At 37.4% G+C, this 27487-nt stretch overlaps 1 protein-coding gene across 1 annotated transcript; it reads right to left on the minus strand.

Moving 5' to 3' along the window:
* Nucleotides 1–74: 74 nt before the first annotated feature.
* On the minus strand, nucleotides 75–20690 carry LOC121370028 (glutamate receptor ionotropic, kainate 4-like). The gene is made up of 8 exons (XM_041495124.1): nucleotides 20454–20690; nucleotides 18420–18575; nucleotides 7730–7830; nucleotides 7206–7293; nucleotides 4903–5218; nucleotides 3312–3532; nucleotides 1697–1962; nucleotides 75–288 (listed from the first exon to the last, which is right to left on the minus strand). Exons 1-8 carry the CDS (start codon nucleotides 20688–20690, stop codon nucleotides 75–77), a joined length of 1599 nt encoding a protein of 532 aa, XP_041351058.1.
* Nucleotides 20691–27487: the final 6797 nt, after the last annotated feature.

The following is a 27487-nucleotide window of genomic DNA, read 5'->3' on the forward strand; positions in this document are numbered from 1 at the left end:
CGTTGTATGTACAACATACAACTCTTCTTATGTTTCATCTTAGCAGTAACCGCTGCTATTCAAATAGAATTTTGTCACATCAACTTCTTCTTCAGGACTTCTGCGGCCAGAGAAAGAACTGCGGCTCCAATGCCAGCTCCGAGAAGAACGAATCCGCTTTTGATGTCATCCAGCGTGATACTGGAACTCACAGACCGCTGCCTGGACGGACAGGTGATGTGTTTTAGCTGGGACATGTGCACGTACCACCAGTAGTTAAAGATACCTGACGCTTCTAATCGTCGCATTCTGAAGTGAGGAAAAATATATTATTATCATGCAGTGCTTAAAGACACAGTTTCAACCCTTGAAAATGGACACTAATTTGGATAAAATTACAATAGCGTAAAACAGAAGCCTATGACGTTGAAACGGGGAAATACCCTTACAAATAGAATAGAGCTTGTCTTCATAACTGTTACTTCTCAGAAGTATGTGCGTGTTTTAAAATGTGAAAAATGTGGTATGTGGTATTAGAAACACCAGGGTGACCAGAAATACATAGGATGTACGGAAAAGCATAATCGAAATAATGTCCAGTTATCAAAGACGTAACCGATGTTGAAAATACGCCGTAGTGTTTAAAAACTAGGGTCTGTCACTTTAATCAAAGGTGTATGCATAATATAAGATACTAACGACACTAGCTTTAGAAAGAAACTTAGGAAAGCCAGCTGCTGAAATATCAGAAACATAATCTCAATCTGTGCAACATGCATGCAGCTGAAGACGAGTTCCACTTCATATTTGTTTGTCCATTTTATATTACTCTGAGAGACACATATATTATACCATATTATTATACCCGACCTTCTTCATTTAAACTAATACAATTACTGTGCATTAATAACGTAAAGCAGTTAACAAAATTGTGTAAATATCTGTTAGCAGCAACAATTCAGAGAAAAGATTATTTTAATAAATCTACGTATCACTCTCTACAATGTACTGCAATGTATTATTATGTGATGAATATATAACAACATGGTGGACTATGGTTAATGTATAATTATGTGATAAACTATGAATAATGTATTATTACCCATATGGTTAAAAATATCTTGGTACATATCAAAGTGATACGTCTAGAACGCCAAATGGGGCGTAACACTTTTGACGTCACACGATGACGTCACCAATTGGAGCACAACCTTACAGGAACGCCAACGAAACGAGATGAGTGATATAAACTAAGATCGATTATGGGTAATAAATAGGATATTAAACTCACTACCATCTCTCTCTCTCTCTCTCTCTCTCTCTCTCTCTCTCTCTCTCTCTCTCTCTCTCTCTCTCTCTCTCTCTCTCTCTGTGTCTTTCTCTGTAGGTATCTTTATATCTGTGTGTGTGTGTGTGTGTGTGTGTGTGTGTGTGTGTGTGTGTGTGTGTGTGTGTGCGTGCCACGTCTCGATATACCTTTACGGTAGACACTAACTAGCGGTAGTTAAAACGCGCTATGGAAATATTCTTTCCAGTTTCTTTTCCACAATTTTTTTTTTACTTTTTTAATGGTTTCTTACAGCAAAATGTCTGGCAGCTTATGAAATCTGAATAAAGTATCATGGACTAAAACCATTGTGAATTGATTTTTTTTAAACGGTTACCTTTTGTAGTAATGGTTTTGTTTGCAGTCTGTTGTGTCCATGGATATACTTACACTCGTTCAAGGTCCACTTTCAGCGTCGAATTTAGAGGAACTCCTAGAGAAACGGGTTGCCACTCTAAACTTATTCCGAGTCTTTGAAGACCACAGTTCTCTATCATGAACATTCGCAAGGTGGAATCGTAGTCAATAAGGGCGTAGTTGCCTCCCTTTACCTTTTTTAAATGAGTTTCTTCACTCTCGCTAAATATTTCTGGGTAGCGTTTTCTGTTTTCTACGATGTAAGACCAAACTTCACGATATTCCGGATTGTTTGAGTTCTAGATGTATGAGGTAGCACAAATAAAGGAATTAGATAAATTTAGGTCCACATCTATGTGTTGAGCATCTTAACCCAATATTATACTTGCTCTCCATTACAAATATCTATTTTTCACTTTTATGAAAAAAGAAAAGAAATATTTTATTTAACAACGCACTCAACACATTTTAATTACGGTTATATGGCGTCAGACATATGGTTAAGGACCACACAGATATTGAGAGAGGAAACCCGCTGTCGCCACTTCATGGGCTACTCTTTCCGATTAGCAGCAAGGGATCTTTTATATGCACCATCCCACAGACAGGATAGCACATACCACGGCATTTGTTATACCAGTCGTGGTGCACTGGCTGTGACGAGAAATAGCCCAATGGGCCCACCGACGGGGATCGATCCCAGACCGACCGCGCATCGAGCGAGCGCTGTACCACTGAGTTACGTCCCGCCCTCACTTTTATGAGTGCTTGAAAAATATAATATATATTTTTATAAAATAATATTTAAGTTTTTTAAATAATAGTTTTAAAAATGTTAACAATCGGTTTACGTTTAATACCTTATAGCATGTCACATTTCACTGACAACCTGGATTGGTTTTCATTGGACCTTCCTAATGGAGAGTAAGCGTAAAGGAACCCGAAATATTATTGTTATACAAATATATTAAAACCAAATTAAACATTTTTAGTTTATGACATAACATTCTTAAGCATCATTAATCACAAGAATGCGATAATGGGTGACGACGATTTGGCTTTAAACCTAAATAATGACTGTAACGATTCATTATACTTTTTAGGAACAGTCCCAAGATTGTTACCACTGTTAAGCTGTTGCCGACTAATAGAAACGTTTTAATGACTACATTTTGCATATTAAGTAAATTTTCCTTGTACAAAATACCAGTGGCTGTATATTAAATGTATTTTTCTGATAGTCCTAGTGTTTGAACTAGGTCAAACTTCATTTTCTTACGTAATATATATATATATATTTTATTGGAAGATTAACTCCGGTTTGGGCTACTGACATACATTAGGACGACCGGAAATACACTGAATATACTACAGACACTGATATTTTAAACTATATTCAGTATGTAATTTAATCGTTAAAATATTTTACTAGATGGAATCAACTTACAATGACAGCAAACTCAGGACTATGACAACATAAACTGAGAAATTTAAGAACTACAGCTAAAGGCAATCAATACACTCGAAAGAGGCAAGATGGTGGACTAGACTAGCAGCTAGAAACTGTTCAACTGCAACCCATTCTGACAAGGTTAAACAATGTCCTCGCCTATAATTAAAACTGTGACACTGGATATAAAAGATCTACCTCTAAAAGCATGCTGGTGATAGCTCCTTTGACCATTCCTATCTTATACTGGGGATGATCTAAAATCTGTCGCAGACTCTTGAAGAGTTTGGGCTCGGGCAGTACAGTGAAGGCCGCGGTCAGGTGGCCGGTGTACTCCGTGATGACCACGAGGGAAAACAGCAGCCACGCCGACACGAGAATCCGTATGCCGTGAGTGGACGGGCTAATAATCGTGGTACCTGAAAAAAGTTAAAATTTGCTTTGTTTAACGACACTACTAGAGCACATTGATTAATTAATCATCAGCTATTATATATCAAATATTTGGTAATTTCTATAGTCTTAGAGAGGAAACCCGCTACATCGTGTCCATTAGTAGCAAGGGATCTTTTATATGCATGTTCTCACAGACAGGAAAGCACATATCACGACCTTTGACCAGTTTTGGTGCACTAGTTGGAACGACACAAACCCAATGAGTTGAATGAATCCACCGAGGTGGTTCGATCCTGCAATGCAAGTACCTCAAGCGAGCAATCAATCGACAGAGCTAATTCCTGCACCTTGATACCTGAAAATAACGTCCATACAACTGGTTATGTTAGCAGACCCCACAGCAAAACTACCATCTACTGTCGATAGACATTATAGCTGAAGCAAGCAACTTCCAACCTTCTACTGGGGCGGATCCAGGAATGTTTTTGTTTTTTAATTTAGGGGACTGGGTGGGGCATGAGGGTAAAAGGACACATGAACCAACTCATGAAAAGAGTAATCCTATGAATTTCTTTAAAGCCAGAAACAAATAGGCACTTAATATATTAACGGGGACGGGTCCCCTGGTCCCCGTTGGATCCGCCTCAGTTCTATAGAAGCCAATATCATACGTAGTCTTCACTTACAAATGCTAACATATCAAACTGTGTTACGGCGTCGTTAAAAGCAACACTACTGTCTATGTTTTGTTTTAGATCAAGATTAATTTACTTGTTTTCTCTGGAATCGTCTAAACCACCATCACTATCAACAATAAATAAAGTTTCTTTTGTTTAACGACACCACTAGAGCACAGTTATTAATCAATGGCCGGCTATTGGATGTCAAACATGTGATAATTATGGCTCGTAGTCTCGAGAGGAAACCCGCTACATGTTTCCATTAGCATCAAGGGAACCACAGCCATCATGTCTAGCCGACCTCTATCCTCAAAAACATCACCATCCATAACACCAACAACCTGGCAGTTTATTATAAATAAATAAATAAATAAATACAAAAATACACCCCCACCCCCCCCCACCCACCCCCCAATAACAAAAACAAAAACAAATGAAGACCATATTTTTGTGATGGTGGAAAGAATTTCTTTTCTATCAATCAAAACCAAATGTTGACAGTTTCTTTATGTTGTTACCTAGTTGCATGTCATAAAGTCATATGCATGGTTGTCTTTCTATGAACACCACTTTCCATCGGTTTGAACGTTGACATTAAAGAGTGGATCGTTATAATAATCTGAACACGTTATTTATTCTCCTTGACGGGATAAACTACTGTAAAACTAAAATAGTAAGGAATTCTACTGTACCGTTCAGTGCCACGGTCTCACCTTGTTTAAAGAGAGAGGAGATGGTGAACCACACGACGTCTGTGACTGTCCTCGGTTCCTTTCTGCACGTGTACTTATTACGAATCACCACCATCGCTGCCGAATACAGGACGAAAAATCCCACAGTGCTCACGGCTATCGACATAAAGACAATGGGAGAAAACGGTCGAAGGAACGTCATCCACGTTGATGGGATGCTATTTTCCTCTTTGTAGACAATGTCTATTTTGTCGTAATAGATGGGAGGTAAAAGGTAGTCCATGACCTTTGACCTGTTGATGTTGATGGAAAGGTCGGCCAGTGCAAGATCGGCTTCCTGATTGAATTACAACAAATACAGACGTCCCAACAGATATATTGTCTTTACAATAATCGTTAATTTCGACTTTCCATAATATTAACAGCTTAATCGATCCTTCGCACCAAATTAGCATAACTTACTTAATACTGAAAGGAGCGGATTTAATGTTGGTCAAAGGTTATATCTATTTCATTTTCATTTCAACTTATTTTCGTGCTTATATCCAAATAAGGTTCAAGCATGTTGTCCTGGGCACACATCTCAACTATCTGGGCTGTCTGTCCAGGACAGTGGGTTAGTTGTTACTGATTGGTCCTACACCTACCCACTGAATCGTTAAAACTTGCTGTGGGTGGGATCCTGTACCGGGCTGCGAACTCGGTACCTATATGCCGTTATGTCCGATGGCTTAACCACGACACCACCGAGGCTGGTCGGTTATGTATAATATATCGCTCTAGCTAATCTTATTTATTAACATTATGTATTCGCTTATCACCTTGTGTTCGAATTACAACGAATTGTGACATCAATAAACAAGGGAGCAGGATGTAGCTCAAGCGGTAGCGTGTCCGCCTGTGAAACGATCGGTCATCGGATCGATTCTTCTCAGTAGACTCATTTGCAGTTTGGGCTATTTTCCGTTCCAACCAGTGGTCCACAACTGGTTCATCAAAGGCCGTGGTATGTGCTGTCTTGTCTGTGGGAAAGTATATATAAAAGACCCATTGTTGCTTATCAGAAAGAGTAGCCTATGTGGCGGCAGCGGATTTACTCTAAAGAAATATGTCAGAATGGCCATATGTTTTGACGTCCAATAGCCGATGATAAGATAAAAATCATTGTGCTATAGAGGCGTCGTTAAATAAAACAAAAAATACTTTACTTTTTAATAAACAAGAGGACTATCGGCATATAGAGTCCCGCTATTTATTTTTTAATTGCGTCAGCAGTAGATAATTCATTAATTTGTAAAGACCTCCTAATATTAAATTCTTATTTAAATTTAGAAAATGTCTTTCTATTAGTTTGTGAAAACTGCCCCAGAGAATCATTGTACCAAATTTCAGAACCTTTCGATTAACACTCATAGTCTAGAAGACAAACTTTTAAATTTTCAGTAATAAGTTTCTATCTAAAATTTACAAATTTAATAAAAATTCAAAATTTCCTAAATATCTTTATATTAGTTTATGAAGACTGCACCTGAAAATACTTATATTAAGCTTAAGCAATCAAAACTCTAGGAGAAGATGGGCTTTTACATTTTTAATATTAAATTTATATTTAAATTATTGTAATTTAAAAAACATTCCAAATTTTCTAAATATATCTTGTAGTTTGGGAAGACTGCCCCAGAGAATCATAATAATACCAAGTTTTAGAACTATCCGATCAAATCTCTAGAAGATAGTCTTTGAAATTTTGTATTAAACATTTAAATAATAATAATAATAATTCAATTTTGTTTTAATTTTCCACATCTTTCTATATTTATTTGTGGAGAGTTTCCCACAAGGTCCTTGTATCAAGTTTCAGAACAATTCAATCAATCCTGTAGATGAAGATAGATTTCAAAGGAAACGTTAACGGACGCACGGATGGACAGCGGACAAGTCGATATCATAAAAGCTCCGCTGACGAACGTCATAGTGGAGCGAAAAATATATAAATGCACACAATCCTTTCCTATGGAATTATGAAATATTTTTTTAAAAGTCTTAAAAATCCATGCACAAAACTTTTTTAAAAATTTGCTATTACAATTTGTTTTTTAATTAATTATTTAAAAAGATATTAAAGATATCTTGGTGTATGCTAGTACAAATATCAATTACTACATTAACTTTCTTCGCCTTTCTAAGAAAGAAATCTGAGCTCTAATATCATCATTAAGAGACTAATGAATAAGAACATATTCTTCAGATGTTTCAGAATGAACACATCTACAAGAATTAGAACTGCCAAGAGATTAGCTATCTCTCTTTATGTTGTAACGTACCCTTCTTTCCATCATACCAACCAGTCCGTTCCAAGACCCATTATCAAGCACTCCCCATGTTCCATGTGTCGGTTCTACAAATTCGTATCTGGAAGTAATTAATAAACATGTCACGGAAAACATAGTGAAATTGTGTTTGTTCAACATAAACATTTGGAATGTACCTTTTACCTTTTAAATATCGTAAAATAGTTCTTTACGTTCCTTTTCCCTACTTTGTCATAAAGTTGATATTTTTAATTGCCGATATTTCTCTCTCTCTCTAGTGTTGGCACAAAATGGAATTTGATTTTTTTTTTAAATAACACGAAAACATATAAATTTCATAATATTCGCAAAACCCCCCAGATCGGTGACTAAACTGAAGGTCACATTTTATATTATTTTTCCATCTTACTTGCTGAACAAGAAATTGTAGTTCGTGAAAATATTGTTTTCATATTATATCTGTATTTTCATGTTGTAGAAAGAAGTGGGTATGAATTTATTTCATTTTTATTATTTTGTTTTCAAATATAACTTACGTGAAGTTTAGACGTCTCGCCAATGCCTTCAACAAATCAATGGAGAAGCCTGAATATTCCGTAGCATTGTCGACAGTTTTTGAGTAGATAAACGACGACATCTGTGTAAACAAATATAGTCCACACATAAACTATTAAATATAATCTGAATACTCGGAATCCTTAACAGATTTATACATTCGAGTGCCAACTCTCTCTCTCTCTCTCTCTCTCTCTCTCTCTCTCTCTCTCTCTCTCTCTCTCTCTCTCTCTCTCTCTCTCTCTCTCTCTCTCTCTCTCTCTCTCTCTCTCATTTATACCGGGTACACAATGATAGTGCTTTCTATGTGTTCTGCTATGGTTGTACCCTAAGGGGCTGAAACTTGCTACGGTGTACCCTATTGGTATACTACCAAATCAGATCTCATAGACGACAATAGTAACATGTGTGGCTAAAACTCCTACCTGCAACGTATCAATCGACATAAATACCACGGATATAAATACTACCACCCCTCACCCTTAAAGTGAATCAGAAAAACATTGGGGGTGAAGCTGCTCATTTCAGAGATAATGGGTAGCATCTATGACTACCCTAGTTCCGCACAAAATGTGATTACTTTTTTCCACAGGTACCTTAAGCATGTTTTAAGCATATGTCTACTTGACTCAGTGACACTAGATGAAATATAAATTGTTTTTTACAACCAACACACTCACATGTATCACTAATCACAGGACTTGTGGTGTTAACTTCTCTATCAAAAGTTCGGTGCACCTCGAATTTTGACCCAGCCGGAAGGTATTTGGTTTAGTACTATCTGAATCATTACTGTACATTGTATTATTGCAGATATATATAAACAATACCCAATTAAACCTATACGGTCAAGCGTATATAATGCATTTACTAAATAATATATGTATACATATGCATGTGCGAGTGTGTGTGTGTGTGTGTGTGTGTGTGTGTGTGTGAGAGAGAGAGAGAGAGAGAGAGAGAGAGAGAGAGAGAGAGAGAGAGAGAGAGAGGAGAGAGAGAGAGAGAGAGAGAGAGAGAGAGAGAGACGCGGACGTGTTGAGTAGTAGGGATGAATGAATGAATGAATGAATGAATGTTTAACGACACCCCAGCACGAAAAATACATCGTCAAACTATGGTAAATGCAAACAGTAAGTGATGATCAACATCAATATAAGAATTCAACAGTTGAATAAAAACACAGTGTAAAGGACTGTGTAAAAATACAAATATCACAGATAGATATAATCAAAATTTAGAATAAAATTCAGTATCACGTAAAAATTGTAAAATAATTTCTGGATGAAATCGAAATGATTCCATTACATTTGTTTAACCATATAAATCTTTTCGAATTACTGACAAATACTTACACTCCACCAAAATGTGGCGCACAGTCAGAGTACACTGACAGTGCTCACACTAAGGTGGAGGATCTTTCTTTAAGATAAATGAATGGGTCAAGTAAGTATGACCGATGTGGGCACGACACAAGACAATCTCATCCTTCCTGCACTGTCTATAGGAGGACTGCCACTCTCCCAAGACTGGCTTGATGGTATGAAGCTTGTTAGGAATCGCACCGTTCCAATCACGTGCCAAGTCGAAAAAATAAATTGGTTGATACAATATTTAAAATCAGTATACGGTACACCAACCCTGGCATGAGGCAAATCCAAAGGAGACTTGGCAGCAGAATCTGCCTTTTCATTATCCCTGATACCAATATGGCTGGGCACCCAACAAAATACAACATCTTTATTGGCAATGGATAAAAAGACACACTTTCGTATCACCATCCCAATTAAGGGATGTTACAGCTTCATATTACGTAAAGCTTGGAGACACGAAAGTGAGTCAGTAAAAATAATAAATTTGGATGCACTAGAATCCTTGATTTCAGCTAAGGTTTTAATGACTGCGCAAACTTCAGCACTAAAAATCGATGCTAAGTCAGGCAGTCTCATGGAAAGGATTGTGTCTGATGGAAAAACTGTAGCACAAGCCACAGAATTCCCATCCCGAGAGTAGGGACGAAGACGAATCTAAACGAAAGGTATCACATGCATAGTATTCAATATGAAGATGAAACAGACAGGCTTAACATGATACTGTAAAACGGCATATTAGCAGTGCAAAAGCCTTGTATAATTGAAGGAAAAATGTTCTGGAGACTTGGAAAAAAAGTACTAGAAATAGAAATAAAGAGTGAAAGAAGGAAAAAAAGACTTTCTTGAAAGATAAATAAGATCAATGAAATCTTAACAAGAAAAGAAATTGTAGAAAGGCTGTAAAAAAAAAATAGTTTCATCTGGGCAAAAAATGTATGCAATTTTATTTCATCTAGTGCCACTGTGTCAAGTAGCCTTGTGCTTGCTTGAAACATGTATGGGGTACCTGTAAAAAAAGAACTCGAATTGTGTGCGGATATAGGGTAGTCATAGACACTACTCGTTTTCTTAGAAATGAGCAGCTTGACCCCCATTTTTTCTGATTCACTTTAATGTTCAGGGGTGGTAGTATTTATATTCGTGGCGTTTATGTCGATTGATACGCTGCAGGTAGGAGTTTTAGCCACGTGTGTTACAATTGTCGTCTATGGGATTTGATTTGGTAGTATACACCCTGTTGCCAATATAGACAATGTTTTATACAGTATGTATTTTGTAATCTGTATTGTATCAATAATTAATCTGAACATTGCAATTTTATCTAATGCAACGGACAGAATTAATAACTGAAAGTACTGGTAATAATCAAGTAGCTAAAAATGTTTATACTGAGTCGATAAACAAATGTAGACCAGATAAATCTCTAATACACTCTAGAATCTAAAGGTCACTCGATATTATTGTTCTAACTTGCCCTGATAGTACCAACTGAAGATTTGATTGCATTCAACTCATTATCATATCAATGAGATGCTTATAAATGTATACGTTTATTGTGCGTATTAAGAAGGCAACATGACTTGAGTTGAGGCCATACTTATCTAAGTCTGGATCTAAGTCACTAGTGCCTTCTATTTATAAGTTGGTGCTTATAACTTTTATCTGTTTGATCTTCTTTTTATTATTATTATTATTATTGATTATTTCAGTTTCTTCCCATATTTCCTTTTTGATACCGATGTCTTACGTTACGTATTGCAGTTTAGCTTTCATTTGTTATTTTTAAAACAAAATCATGCGCCATCTCTCTTTCATACTCTTTGTTGTGCTTTTTTTTCATTTATGGTAGCCATTCATGTTCGTGCTATCATTAAATGTCCTTATCTTCGTATACCATCTGCATACCATGCCATAAAAATACCTTCTGCATCTTTTGACCAGTCAGTAAAGGGATATGCTGTTGCATTTATCCATTCACTATAATATTTCTTAGCTACTAAATTATTTGAAGTATCTAAAAGTATAGCTTTCTTTTTTGTCCTTTCTTTGTTTTTTTGCATAAGCATATTATTCCTGTCATTCCTTCAAGAGTAACCTCGTTTTATAGTTTGTTTGTGACTTTCAATGTACATTCATATGTCATTCCAGCCAAAACTTTCTCATGTTTTTCTTTTGTGTTTCATTATCAATTTACTTTAACTCAAAGCTATCCAAACGGCGGCATTAAAATGCTAAATATTTCAAATTTTATGATAGCGTTAAAATCTATATGCATTAGCAGACTTTTTTCATCTACCGACGCCATATAACCGTAAATAAAATGTGTTGAGTGCGTCATTAAATAAAACATTTCCTTTTCTTTTCATCTAATGCAAAGTGGAAAATACTGTTTGAAGTTACTACAAAATTATCTGTACAAAACATTATTACGTACGGAGATTATTTTATTAAAATACAAATTAAGACATTAAAAACCTATTTTTGTGGGGAAATGTCTTGCGTAGTTGGTAGTTAACTGAACAAAAACAAATTCTAAAAAGCATAAATGAAATAATCAGAATCAATATTTGGTATAACAGCAAAATAACTATTGACCAGAAACCCATATATTATGAAAACGTTATTAAAAATGGTGTCATATTTATACAAGATCTAATGGATGAATGGAGTAAATGTTTAAACTTCGAAGCATTTAGAATTAAATTTGAAATACAGTCGAACTTTTTAGAATATGCATCTTTAATAAACGCAGTTAAAACCCTTACATATGAGAGACAAGGTCAATTATAAAACCTCAACAGGTAATAACCATTGTGACGGTACATGCTCTTAAAATTTGTTTTCGCCTGTGGCGATATTAATTGTGTTAGAAGGTCGTGTGCACTTGGTTACGTAATACCTCCGCGCGACCGTACACACTTAGCCAGGTGCGGAGGCCATGTGGCGAGTAGTTACGTAATACCTCTGCGAGTCCGGTTTTTACAACCGTGATTTGGCGACGATGGCGTCAGTAAGTCTGGCGATCAAAGAGAAAAATGCGTCTCTGGGAGTTGGGGATATATCACTAGATAGGGGGAGGACCGCCTTGTACCCCCAGGTACCAGTATTAATTCTGTATTACAAGGTTACTGAATGAGTATTTAAGGGTTAATAAAAAATTAACCAGTTAGGAATAGAGTTGTAATTTCTTTATTAATTAAGTTCCCCTGGCAGCGTTTCTCAATTATCACACGTGTGTGGGTTGTATTACCGTGAAGTGATTAGAATATTGTGTAAACTAGACACCTAGAGATTAACTAATTAAGTGATCAGTTCTGGGTTGTTATTATTGTTGTTATTAATTAACTACTGCGGCAGTACATTTGTCAGCGTAGGTTAATACAGATTCCAAAGTGTATTGTGTTTTTGTTGTGTTTTCTAGTGAACTAAACGTGCTATAATAATATATACTTTATATAAGATCGTATCTCTGATCATACCTAGACGAGCCAAAGCGGTTTTGAACTGCCCGTTACAGAGAGATCTAATAGATATACAGTTAGGAGAGATATTTGGATAATCGTGTTTTATTCAGTTACGGGTATTATAGAATCCCCGTGACAGGAGTAGAAAATTGGGGCGCTCGTCCCATATCTGAAACGGGACATGCATATTTAAAAAAGTATTGTTTGTAAATGGGGGCTTTATAAATTAATTTTACAAATTAACTAGAAGTAGCAACGTTGTTCACTAGAAAATTAATTAATATTAAGTGCGTCATATCTAAACATGGATAAGAATTTGCTGGATAGGCCTACGCTCAGTGTAGTGGAGATTAAGCGAGCACGTAAGGCCGAGTTAGTTGAAATCGCGGGTGAGCGAGAAATTGACTTAACATCAGCTAAAACCTTAGGAGATATAAGATCAATTATTATCCAGGAAGATTTTGGTGATAGTCCTGTTATGGAAGACAGTGAGATTGTTCCAGAGATAGAGATAAATGAGTTAAGTGTGGAACAACAATTAGCTTTTAAAAAGCTTGAGTACGAAAGAGAAGAACGTGCATTAGATAGAGAGAGAGAAGAGAGAGATAGAGAGAGAGAAAAAGAAGATAGAGATAGAGAGAGAGAGAGAGAGAGAGAGAGAGAGAGAGAGAGAGAGAGAGAGAGAGAGAGAGAGAGAGAGAGAGAGAGAAGGAAGGGATAGAGAAGATAGAGATAGAGAGAGAGAGAGAAGAGAGAGATAGGGATAGAGAATTCCAGTTAGCAAAATTAAAAGTGGAACATGAGTTAAAGTTGAATACTGAAGAAGTTAGACGGGAAGCCTGAAATGGTTTTAACATGTCGGAGGCTTATAGATCAGTGCCTGTATTTGATGACCAGGAGGTAGATATGTTCTTCCAACTTTTTGAACGGGCCGCTAAGCAGCTAAATTGGCCGCAGTCTAAGTGGACATTGTTATCCGTGTCTAAGTTTAAGGGGAAGGCTAGTGTAGCTTATAATTCAATGAGTGATGAGCGAGCAAGTCAGTACGACCTAGTTAAGGCGGCAGTGTTGAGGGCTTATGAATTACGATCTGAGGATTATCGTTTACGGTATAGCGAGTTGAGAAAAACGCAGGGTCAGTCTTATAGTGAGTTTGTGGCTAAGAAGGCAGGGATGTTTGATAAATGGGTGGTGTCTCATCAGGTAGAGTCATATACCGAGTTACGGGAGTTGTTGATCTTACAGGACATTCAAAATGGATTACCAGTTAGCTTACGTATTCATTTAGAGGATCGTGATGTCAAAAAGATAGAGGAGGCAGGCATAGTGGTAGATGATTACGTGTTAATACACAAAGCTCAGGCAGTACAGGGTAGCTCTATACAACAGGGTGATAAGAAGACATTTCAGCCAGGGTTTTCCCGGGAAAGTAACTATCGGGGAGAGTCATCTAGTTGGTCAGCTAGTCAGACAAGGAATACCCCTGGTGGGCAAAGTAAGGATAGGCCTGCGTTATCAGCCAATGCACGAACTTTTCGTTCACATTGCAGTTACTGTAAAAAGGATAACCATCTTGTCGGGGACTGTTTTAAAAGGAAACGCGATAATGCGCAAGTGGTCGGTTTAGTGAGGTCAGCTCCGTTAGCGAGAGAGTTAATGGTTAGTCCCTTGGCAGAGAAAGTAAACCCGTATGTGTCCACTGGTATGGTTTGTGATGTGAAACAAGAGTTGTGTCCTAAGGCAATATCAATCTATAGAGATACCGGGTGTAATCAGAGTCTGATCACGCAAGAGTGTTTAGCTGGTATTGAAAATTCAGATTCAGGACGTAGTTTGGCTTTAACCTCGGTTACTGGAGAAAAAATGGTTGTTCGGTTACATAACGTTTTCTTGTGTTCGAAGTTTGTGACGGGACCAGTCGTTATGGGTGTTGTGAAGGACTTGCCTGTGGAAAACATAGGAGTTTTGTTGGGAAATGATTTGACTAGTCAGTGTTGTCAGCCGAAATGTGACCAACTGTTAATTAAAGACAGCACTTTACCAATAGAAGAGTGTGAGGTTGATGAGATTAAATATCCTGCGTGTGTAAAGACTAGGGCTATGGCCAGTAGGTTAGCACGAGACCCAGAGGATATTTGTGATTTGTCTGATACGTGTGTGAGCCATGAAATTGGAGTGGATGAGGTTATCAGTAAAATGGTAGATAAGTCAACAGGAATTAAATGTGGTGGAACCGGTTGATCTCCCGCAGAGGGGAAATGAACCAGTTGTGTTTGATAGAGGGGCCTTACCTTGTGATAGACAAGAGTTAGTTCTAGAGCAGGGGGCTGATCCAAATTTGTTGGCAGTTCGCACTACGTTGTTAACTAAGGGTGAGATGGAGGATCAGATGTCAGGTTATGATATGGACAAGGGAGTATTAATGAATAAGAGAGTTAGAGATAGGAAGGCTAGGAAGCAACTGAGCAATGCTCAGAGCAAAATAAAATCAGTGTTTGATAGAAAGGATAGGAAGCAACTGAGCCATGCTCAGAGAAAAATAAAATCAGTGTTTGATAGGAAGACTAGGAGTCGGGAATTTTAACCAGGGGATAAGGTGCTGCTGTACCTTCCCATTAAACGGGTTGCATTGCAGAACAGGTACTTCGGGCCCTATGTTGTGCGCAAACGGGTTAATGAGACAGGGTATGTGATAAACACTCCTGATAGGGTTAGCAAAAGTAGGTATTGTCACATCAATTTGCTAAAAGGTTATTTTGACAGACTGCCGATAGTTCCAGAGAGACCGGTCCAAATTGAGAGACACTCAATTTCCTGTGATGACGTCAGGACTGCGGAGATCAAGTTGGCCAACGGCCAGATTCTAGCAGACTTGAACCCCCAGCGAGCAAAGTTGACTACGTTGATACAAGACAATGTTTCCATTTGTCAGAACCTTCCAACGATTACCAACACCTTAAGCCAGGATGTGCGCTTGGAACCCAACGCTACACCGATTCGACAGCATGCCTATCGGAGAAAACCTGGAAAACGTGCGACACTGAAAAAGAAGGAAACGAAGTTCCAGTGGTCAGAAGAATGCGAGAAGTCATTCAACCGTCTCAAGCAGATGCGCTACTCGTCTCCCGTGATGGCAGCACCAGACTACCGAGTGCCTTTGAAGCTAGCTGTGGGTGCCAGTGACGTGGGTGCTGGGGCTGTGCTGTTCCAAGAAGACGAAGACGGACTGGACCATCCTAATGAAAGCCTCCAACCAGAGAGTTTTGAGATGGAGTCTCCTTCTGCAGGTATTCCCAATTACCATTGAACATATCAAGGGCACATCCAATGTAATCGCTGATGCCCTGTCCCGAAGTTGAACGTTATGATAATGTGTTGACATTCTTGATTTCTGTTTTGTTTATATATATTTTATTTCTATACCAGGGACTCAGAGACTCAGTGTGATTACTGGTAGTCACCTTATTATTACATGTGTTATAATGCCCATATGCGTCGGTTAACGCACCTTTTTGTTTTATTGTAGTATATTTCCCTATTCCTAGAGTAGAGGAAATATCCTTTTTGAGGTGGGGGTGTGTGACGGTACATGCTCTTAAAATTTGTTTTCGCCTGTGGCGATATTAATTGTGTTAGAAGGTCGTGTGCACTTGGTTACGTAATACCTCCGCGCGACCGTACACACTTAGCCAGGTGCGGAGGCCATGTGGCGAGTAGTTACGTAATACCTCTGCGAGTGTGGTTTTTACAACCGTGATTTGGGGATATATCACTTGATAGGGGGAGGACCGCCTTGTACCCCCAGGCGATATTCTGATTTTATAATAAATAGCTACGGGTTTTTTTAGATATCGAGGAGAAGCAAAAAGGACGGCTCCCAGGGAACGTTTGGACTTTGGGTAAATATATTATTTCTGCTCTGTTGTATAACCTTGATGTGATTGATGTGACTTTAAATATTTTAATACTGTATTATACCAATATTCTTTAGACAGTGTCTTCGGTCATCTGACGAAGTAAATCGTAGTCTTACTGTTCTATATTTATACGAGTATTTGGTAATATAAAGCTTAGCCAGTCATCCTAGAAGACCTAGGTAAACTGTAGGTTATTGTCTTTATTGTGATAGGTACCAGTATTAATTCTGTGTTACAAGGTTACTGAATGAGTAGTTAGGGTTAATTAAAAATTAACCAGTTAGGAATAGTGTTGTAATTCCTTTATTAATTAAGTTCCCCAAGAAGCGTTTCTCAATTATCACACGTGTGGGTGTTGTGTCACGGTGAAGTGATTAGCATATTGTGTAAACTAGACACCTAGAGATTAACTAATTAAGTGATCAGTTCTGGGTTGTTATTATTGTTGTTATTAATTAACTACTGCGGCAGTACATTTGTCAGCGTAGGTTAATACAGATTCCAAAGTGTATTGTGTTTTTGTTGTGTTTTCTAGTGAACTAAACGTGCTATAATAATATATACTTTATATAAGATCGTATCTCTGATCATACCTAGACGAGCCAAAGCGGTTTTGAACTGCCCGTTACAGAGAGATCTAATAGATATACAGTTAGGAGAGATATTTGGATAATCGTGTTTTATTCAGTTACGGGTATTATAGAATCCCCGTGACAACCATCAATCATATATTTCCTGTTAAATTGGGGTTGTTCATTAAAACTACAAAAGGATTCAAAGAAATCAACAACAGTGTCAACTTCCGAACGGAAATATTCAAATTTAGGTTACATATTATCGTCACAATAGTGGAAAACGATCTATAATTTACCATTTCTGTGTATAAAAGACCCAACTTTACTATGGTTTCAATATAGAATCTCACATAGAATAATAACAGTAAACAAGTTTCTTTTTAAAATAAAATATATAGAATCAAATATCTGAGAGTGTTGCCATATACAGCCAGAACAATTGCTTGGAAGAATGGATACAACATAACATTGGTGAATATTAATGTGATTCTATAAATAAATGCATTAATTATTGGTCATTTTAACAGCACATTTTGATATCATATTTTATGTTTAGCATCGTATTTGAAATCAGCATTCTGAAAAACGTAAGAAATCATATATTATAAGCCATAGTGTATTGAAAATACATATTATGTTGTGAAAAATTATACTTTTTGGCCATTTACCGATATCATGTCAAGATAGGTAAACACAATTCCATCAGATTTGGATTCTACAGGCAAAATTGCCATAGAAACAACTCTGCTCGAAAATAATGTCACAGTTCGCTTAACCCTGGCAATAAGGCATACGTACTGAAAGTGTTGCAACGATTAGCTTTCTGCCATTGAAACCATAATTCAGTGCAGGAAATGTATTGCTGTCGTTGAGGTCGGGTGTGCACGGTACCCGTCGTAATGATGTAGATTGGCCATGGTGAACCAATGTCAGTAGTGCTGTAGGTTTGCTAAACCCCTAAAGATAATGCACATATTTAAAGAACACACCTATATTGTAACATAGTCAAAGATTCTTTGCTTAAAGTCACAATGAAAAGGGCGTTTTGACAAGGTCATGACTTCTCATATTAATAACTGTCAGGACCTTTCAAAGTGCACAGGAGGACTGCCACTCACACCTACTCTTATGTGATACTGAAAATACTCATTAACATTTTTGCTGTCATTTATACATTATTATACATAATATAGTATGGGCATATTGTGTTGGCTACAAAACCTCATAGAATTCAATAACACTGACGCCGTAGCGTATTCGTGTAATTATTTTACTTTTAAAATAGTTTTAGTGAATTTCTTAAATAATGAAAATGAAAACTTCAGAGATGTGCATGCCATACCTGAACACCGCACACGTTTTGAATGAAGGTCACATGTTGCAAACTGTGAAGATTGTACGCAAACTTGTCAACATTTCCTGAATTCAGGAGCACAAGCCACTTAGAGTGGTAGTTAAAATCTGTTGTCCTATTACTGAAGGAATCAATTCGATTTACCTGGAAAATACAGATCCATTCATAAGTTCATAACACAGATATGTTTATCTTGAACTTGATGATGGTGATGGTGATGGTGGTGATGATTAAGATAATGATGATGGTGATGATGATGATGATGATGGTGATGGTGGTAATGGTGGTGATGATGATGATGATGGTGACGACGATGTTAGAGGTAGTGTTGTTGATGATGCTGCTGCTGCTGATCATGATGATGACGACGACGACGATGAAGTTGATGAATGTGAAGAAGTACATGTAAACCGAATTTACTGTAAATAATACAAATGTCTTAAATAATTATTTTTAAAATAAATTTTAGTTCTAAATATATTATATACATGTACATGCACAGTGAAACACCTCTAAACGGAAACCTATGCGACCAATAATTTTGTCTGGTTTTTCTAGGTGTCCGGTTTCAGGGGTTTGTATTGATACAAACGCTTGTGTTGTACTCAGTCGTTTGTTTCCATTGGTATCTTATTCATAATCGGCTTTATATATGTATATATGAATCTAACAGATAATAATCCAATAAAGAGCCTTTAAGTTAGATAGTTTGACGTTAGCTTATATATTTTTACATATTTTAATAATGTTAAGTTTATCATCGAGTGATAGTTCAATACGGCGAGGTTTAGCTGGACGTTTCATATTGAAAATCGATATGGCAATGAAACGCTACTCAAATCTTTTCGACACCAAAATGCCAACATTACTTTTGTCTAACTCTTTATTTTTTGCTAAATAAAAGGTTTTAAAACAAAATCAAATTCAAGCAACAGGACAACAGTTGATCCTGGTAGCAAACGATAAATATGTTTGTTAAAGATATCAAAGCTGTCACTTGATCTTTAATTGCTTAATTGTTAGTTGCCAACCGTATCCAGACGCGTATTCATTCATTTCAACTTATTTTCGTGCTCACATCCAATTACGGTTCAAGCACGCTGTCCTGCGAACACACCTCAGCTATCTGGGCTGTCTGTCCAGGACAGTGGCTTAGTTGTTAGTTGAAGAACTCGTTCTGGGTTGGAACCGGTACCGGTTGCGAACCCTGTACCTACTAGCCTAGAGTCTGATGGCTTAACCACTGCGCCATCGAGGCCGGTCCAGTTGGGTAACCCAGTCGTATATAACGGTGATTACACATCTAATGGATCACCTAACCATGTGCAAACTGTACTGTGTTCGCAGTTAGGCAATCTGACCGAAGACGGCCAAGTGACAATAAACAAAACCAATGTCTGGCGCCATAATGATTAACAACGGTCTAATCGTCCGTTTTTAGAGGTACAAATTGCACAGAATAAAAGAGTTTGGAACCAACCATCACTGATGATCAATAGTCTAGATTCCAATAGCGAGCTACTCTCGGCATACTAAGTTCGAAACTATATGTAGCTCTTCTTTATATTTCGGCCAACCGTTCAAAAATGTGTCCAATTTCCTTCATAGAAACTGCGCAACCTCTATTTTTTATTTAATCCTATGGGACATTCAAAATTTTATAGCATCAAAACCCCGGTCAGGCTGCTGGTGTCCCCTCTCCCACCCACCTCAACCTTTTCCCTGCCCTGGACAGAGGATCCGGCCAAGGCCGGCATCTGTGCTCATGACAGGCGTGCGTTACAACAGCTTGCTCTGAATGCGCACGTAAATCCCTATGCCCTGGCATGACCCGAGTTTGGGACTGAATTATTTGTCCGGTGTTCAGTTTATAGAGGTTTCTCGTTTATAGAGTTAAAAGACGCGTATATCACGGGACCGTGAAAAACGTTCGGTCTTGAGAGAATTCCGGTTTAGAGAGGGTCCTGGTCTTGAGTGGTTTCACTGTATATGTACTTTTAGTCTGTATATACTCAAACTTACATAAGCCAGTATATCCCACACTGTGTCGTCACTTGTCATGAGGAGGAAGTCAAGCCGTGGAAACAGACGTTGGTGAACATCGAGAAGAAACTCGGGGAACGAGCTGTCGTTATAGTCGCTTACCTTGTGCAAGTCCACGACTATACCGCCGTGGGCGTGTCCCAGCTGTGTGATAAAGGCCGTCAGCAGTTCATCTAAACAAAACAAAGCATCCTCAAGGAGAAAAAAAACAGTCATATTGATGCAAGTTAGGGCATTAAGGGTAATCTAGTTTTGGCAACCGCGAATTAGACCAACTACTTTGTGGTCAAATGGGGGTTCGTTTTCTTTTGGTTTGTGTGCGCGAGCGTGCGTGTGTGCGTGTGTGTGTGTATGTGTCGGGGGTGGGTGATTTATGCGTTTGTGTGTGTATGTGTGTAGATTTGTGTGTGTTTTATGTGTTTGTTTGCTTTTGCGTGCGTGTGTGTCTTTAAATGTGCATATGTGAATGTATTTGTGAAGATACTCGACTTGTTATTTTATAGTTGTTGTGTGTACTGGGAAGACCACCGCCTGTTACTAGAGTATTCACCTTAATTCATGCTAAGTTACATACCACTTGATATATCATATATTACTATTATTGTCCGCCATCCAAGGTTTTGAAAAATATTCATCAACACAACGCCTGTGCAGTCACTGTAAGATGAATTATGTGGATATTGAGTGTTATTCGTCCAATCAAAGCGTCCCTGTCGATCAGGAACCAATGACATTCCACCATCTGAAAGTAAATCTCTGATACTGTTATGTTAGCCGTTGTGCTCTGGCAAAAACGTCATAAGTTATTGTTTGTAAAACGTTGTATGAATTACATTCCAGTCCGAATATTCAAATATTTGCTCGCCAATGTGCTATTTGAAATATTCGATAGTATTTTCAAGTATTCGAATAACTGGAGTTTTTAAGTCGTATGGAGAAAATGATTCTAAATGAGATGGAAAGAAAGAAATGTTTTATTTAACGACGCACTCAACACATTTTATTTACGGTTATATGGCGTCAGACATATGGTTAAGAACCACACATCTTTTGAGAGGAAACACGCTTCGCCACTACATGGGCTACTCTTTCCGATTAGCAGCAAGGGATCTTTTATTTGCGCTTCCCACATGCAGGATAGCACAAACCATGGCCTTTGTTGAACCAGTTATGGATCACTGGTCGGTACCCATTGAGCCTTGCAGAGCACTCACTCAGGGTTTGGAGTCGGTATCTGGATTAAAAATTCCATGCCTCGACTGGGATCCGAACCCAGTACCTACCAGCCTCTAGACCGATGGCCTAACCACGACGCCACCGAGGCCGGTCTAAATGAGATGGATAATGATGTTTCTTTGAATTCTAAGAATGCCCTGCATGTCGCTTGCAGTGTGCATTCAGTCGGGAATATAAAGCACATGTCAATTTTCATAATATAGTATTAGTAGTGACGTCATACGGGTGGCTGAAAATCATTAAAAGGATTTTCGATATCACGGAAATGGGGTTCATCTACACTAATCAATATGTCGATTTCATATGCTATAAACAAGAATTAAAACAAACTATTCTACGTGCCAAATTTATGCATTATTCAAAACGAAATTGCTTACTTAAAATGTAAGATTACCACTAGAAACAGGTAGATGATTTAACATTCCTAAAGAAAACATGTTAGGTAAACTTTGTAATACTGATATTGGTAAACTTTGTAATACTGATATTGGAGATGGACACCAGTAGTTATTCCAAAACAGTAGAAGAAAAATAATCCTAGCGTGTATCAAACGAAAGGTATGCTTGTTTTATATACTGAAAAGCACATCAAGTCTTGTGAACTTACAAATTTTAGCTATTTTGATTATGTACCCGGTGTTCATTGTTAAACGTAGCTATTCTGTGTTGATGCATGCTGTTGTCATGCGAGTTAACTATGTATTTGCGTTGTCCTCAAGATTATTATATATATATATCGTAATGCGTCTGAATGTTATTAAATAAATCCATCTGAATCCGATCAGTCGGTAGTTCGACGCATGTCTCGAAATCGTTTAAAGGTGAGCACTGTCGGAATGCTACATTTTCTAGCAAAAAAACAAAAACCAAAAGAAAACAAACCCACAAATAGCAAGCATATTTGTTTTCGGTCAATACTGTATTGATGTTTTTCATAATTTGACATTGATAATGCAGTAATTCTATATAGCTATGTTGCTACCACTCACTGATGCATTATGGTTTTTAAATTGTTTTCTATCATAACGTGCTTTTGAGGGGTTATTAAAGTCTTTTACACAATGCAAATTATTTTTTAAAAACCTGTTAGTTTGATGAGCGTGTTGTCTACATGGTATTCGAATATTCGCTCGTCATTTCTATCGAATACCGATCACTACTGTATAGCAGACCTTCGTTTTTGACGGGTGCGAGCGCTAACACGCCCGTCAACCCCCGTCAACTCAATCTGACGGGCGCGAAATAATGCGCCCCTAAATTGAACAAATCACGCTTGTATTTTTTTTTTTTTAACTCTGCCATTTTAATTGTTTATTGAATCCAATCCACAACGCCACAAACCTTTTCATTCTGTTCACAATGAACTTCCTAGAATATATTTTATAAATTGAAACACAATTGGTTGGTTATCTTTACACTGAGCCAATCAGCTAGGAGTTCACTTATTATTAAGATCTCGTCGGTTTTGTTTTGTTTTGTTTAATTTCGTACAATGCAGGTAATGATCACAAAATTTATTTTACACTGTCGTCGTTTTGATCACGTGTAGAAAAAATAATAGGTGCGTTGTCCAATAATTCTATGATGTGTATAATGTTTATACATGTTGATATCACAGTAAACGCGTACACCAACAACAAACAAATTTAGTAAAGCAGGTTTTGTTTTTGTTAATAGCATAGCGACGTACTCCAGACATTTCTACTTTCTGTTTCACAATACGGCAGTATCGTGAAACAGAAAGTAGAAATGTGATTTAAAGCCAAGAAGATTGACCTTGGTAGAGTCAGATTTCAAGTGCATGTGATCGGATGACGGGCACCTGAAACAAACACACCGATTTAATTTCAACTCAGTAATTCCAGTTTACCGAGTGTAAAGCATGTATATTTTAAAATTAAATTTACATTAGGTTTGTTTGTTTGTTTGTTTCTTTAATGGGTTGCTATGATTCGAGTGTATAATAAATGAGTTGTTAACTACAGTACACCGAAAATGAAAGCTAATCCTGTTTGTAAAAAAATTTTTTTTATAAAAATTGTAGTAAGATATATTTGGGTAGAAAACAATAGATGTTGACATTTTCTCTGTTATGACGGGGTTTTGGGGTGTTTTTTTTTGTTTTTTTTTTTTTTTTGGGGGGGGGGGGGGTTGGGTGTGTGTGTGTGTGTGGGTTTTTTTAAATAAAGAATTTGCAGGTACATAACATGTATATTATGATATCATGATAAATGTGATAACCCTGTGCCATGTGGTTGTTACACTTTTACATTCAGTTCACAGGTTTGTGTCCATGGAGAAATCATATCATTCTGCGATGAAAACCAAAATTATTGTACTTGTTTTAAATAAAACAGAACAAGCACAAACAAATCAGTTTCAATTCCTTATTCATAAATAGTCAACAGATTATCATGATTCAGAAAAAAAAGAAAGAAAGAAACGTTTTGTTTAACGATGCACTCAGCACATTTTATTTACGGTTATATGGCGTCGGACATATGGTTAAGGACCACACATATATTGAGAGAGGAAACCCGCTGTCGCCACTTCATGGGCTACTCTTTTCGATTAGCAGCAAGGGATCTTTTATATGCACCATCCCACAGACAGGGTAGTACATACCACGGCCTTTGATATATCAGTCGTGGTGCACTGGCTGGAACGAGAAATAGTCCAATGGGCAATCATTTTTCAGAATTGTAATGCAACATGATATGCATATAATACATAAGAAATCGATAAATATTGTGTTCATGGTGTTTCTTTTTCTTGTGTAAGACTGCAATGGCCCATTCATTCACCTTTGAGAATAACCATCATATTAGTTAAATTAGGATATTTATTTTGAAAACACAAAACATTAACCCTTAAGATATTTAATTTAGAAACCATTACTCCTCAAACTTAATCATGTTCATGGGTGCAAATCTTCTCGGTCTCTTGCCTCTAATTCTGATTATTTTGAGGGGTGCGATTTCCCCCTCTGCATTTTGAGGTGTGTGATTTCCACACACACACACACACACACACACACACACACACACACACACCGTAAGCATTTTGAGGAGTGCGATTTTTAGCACTCCTGGGTTTTTCAAAAACGAAGGTCTGTATTAATACATATAATATAGCCTTCGATATATCAGTCGTGCGATATAGAGCACTGGCTGAATCCGGAAATCATCTCAACACCTACTGAAGTGGGTGGATCATTCGACCCATTCCACGTCAGGCGGACGTTCTACGACTGAATTACTTCCGCGTTCCCATCAATTGGATTAACAAAACTGTGTACCGTGCCGCCATGGGTTCTGCTACTGGTTCAACTGTATTTTATTTACTCAAATTGGTTTGCATTCAATGACCTTTTAATACTTATTACACAACGCAATCCACGCATCACTGTGCACCGAAGTCCATCGGGGACAATTATGGATCAAAGATATACAATTTGTTTTATTGTTTGTTACATCAACTATGAAAGAATAGATTGTTAAATTTTTGCTTTTAGTTCGCAATGTCAGAAAGGCACGATATAGTACACAGTTACCGTTATGTTGTTGCATTAGCGCTGTAAAGTCAGAGACGCTTTGAAACTATATTAAGGAACCATTAACTTCAACAATTGCATAAAACTACGTGGAATATAAAAGTAACAACATACCTTCTGTGTAACCTGGTTCACAAATTGTTGCTGTAATAATAATATACAGCACCAGTTGGAAAAACATTTCGTTGACGTTACAGCCAATAACCTATTAGAGCTTTGGCAACAGAATGATTGATTGATATATTCTTGGATTATTTATCTTGTATTTGTATTTGTCTGAATCACATAATGCACCTTGTTGATGGCACTAACAGATGTAAAGTGACTCTTTTTCAGATAACAAGATCAGGCTTTTGTTAATAACTGTTCTCCACAAGATAGGGTTTTTCCTTATCCTTGAGGATATGTTTTTCCTGATCACTGATTGAAGGTATTTTCCGATTGTTAATGGTAGGTCGTACCTGATTATTGATAGTAGATATACTACTTCGTTAAGGCTGTTTAAAATACATTAAGTTCACACAAATTCTGATGTGAAATGGGTACTAGAAAACACACTGTCCGGCCCATCTTGCACGCTATGTTGATCACTCATGTCTAGTGTTCTTAACTGCCATCTAAACATGTGAATCATTTCGGTGAATTTACAATCACTCTTGTGAACGTATCTGTTAACCAAGCAACAGAATCGATTCCAGACCGTTTAATCGCAGATCAATTCTAATCAATTCCCATCTTAGCGATATGAACAATCTACAGTTTAAAGTAGTCCGATGGTTTCTTTCCAATTTTGTCTAAGAAATACTAATGTGTATATATCATTTGGCAAACGAATGGAACCAGTATAATCATTTGAACATACATCCACGCTGAATTTTATTTACAATAAGACCACGCTGATTACATGGTTTCGTCTCACAAATACGGTGACGTGAACTGGATGTGTTTGACAAATAGGAAACAGTTGTGCGCCGAACACTGTGACTCACACGCCTCTTGTGTTGTTATAATCTCTGTACAGAAATGCACTCAAGATCCCTTTAATGAACTTCGCATTTGTTATCAGACTCTCAATATGAATGTTTTGTTTTGTTTTAACAAACACTGTTGACTGAAGATCACATTATAAATACGATGCACGGTAATTCAATTCTAAATTAATGTTGCGCTATAGAGCTCACCTGTATAAACAACATTACAAATACAATACATGTCCAGGAGAAAACAAACTCAAGCAAACAATACATAAATATACGTATATAAGTGGTTGCTGCTGCATATAATCGGGAAATGCCGTAGACTTCTTTTCTGAGTATATCTGTTTTATAGAGAAATGTTCCAAAATTACCGATACCGGCTCCAACCCAGAGCGAGTTCTTAAGAACTCAGTGGGTATATGTAAGGCTACTACTCCCTCACTAACCGGCTAACAACTAACCCACTGTCCCAAATAGCTGAGGTGTGCCCAGGACAGCGTGATTGAACCTTAATTGGATATAAACACGAAAATAAGTTGAAACGAATGATTACAAGTATTTGTGAAATATTTGTATAAAGTACACTTTGGTGATATATTGCAAAGCTTGGTCTAAGATTCTTTGTTTGATTACAGGTAAGTACAATGAATGTAATTCTTGTTTAAGCCCAAATTCACCAAAACCTAAATCATGATAACATGATAAGCCCAATTGTTCTCCTTATACTACACTGTTATATAAAACCCCTTCTGATTGCGGTTTTTTCTGTATCAACCAGTGCGACGCGACTAGTATATCAAACGTCATGTGTGAAGGAAATTACACGTAAAACATCCCTTGCTCCTAGTAGGGTGTTAATTCTAAAACTACTTGTCAGTATTATCAAATATTTGACATCCAATAGCCGATGTATTCTAGATGTGCCCTAAAACAAACCAGTTTTAACTACTTTAAGATACCTATCTCTCTTAAACCGGGTGGAATCTACCTCAATCGGTTCAGCGCTTGCCTAAAGTGCTTGCATCGCAGAATCGAACCACCTCGGTGGATCCATTCAACTAATTGGGGTTGTCCCCGTTAAAACCAGTGCACTACAACTGGTCGAAGGCCGTGGAATGTGCTTTTCTGCTGTGGGAAAGTGCATATAAAAGAACCCTTGCTGCTAATGGAAACATGTAGCGGGTTTTCTCTGATGGCTACATGTGAGCATTACCAAACGTTTCACATCCAATAGCCGATTGTAACCG

Source organism: Gigantopelta aegis, chromosome 4 (assembly GCF_016097555.1).
Source record: "Gigantopelta aegis isolate Gae_Host chromosome 4, Gae_host_genome, whole genome shotgun sequence".
In the NCBI taxonomy this organism is placed as follows: Eukaryota; Metazoa; Mollusca; class Gastropoda; order Neomphalida; family Peltospiridae; genus Gigantopelta; species Gigantopelta aegis.

What these genes read in the sequence shown, in the direction of transcription:
- LOC121370028 (XM_041495124.1), bottom strand. Translation starts at nt 20,690, where the DNA reads ATGACTGTTTTTTTTCTCCTTGAGGATGCTTTGTTTTGTTTAGATGAA. An exon ending in AAAACGTGTGCGGTGTTCAG is followed by an intron (nt 7,831 to 18,419) that starts GTATGGCATGCA and finishes TTGTTTACACAG; the next exon opens with ATGTCGTCGTTTATCTACTC. An exon ending in TTGGTATGATGGAAAGAAGG is followed by an intron (nt 5,219 to 7,205) that starts GTACGTTACAAC and finishes TAATTCAATCAG; the next exon opens with GAAGCCGATCTTGCACTGGC.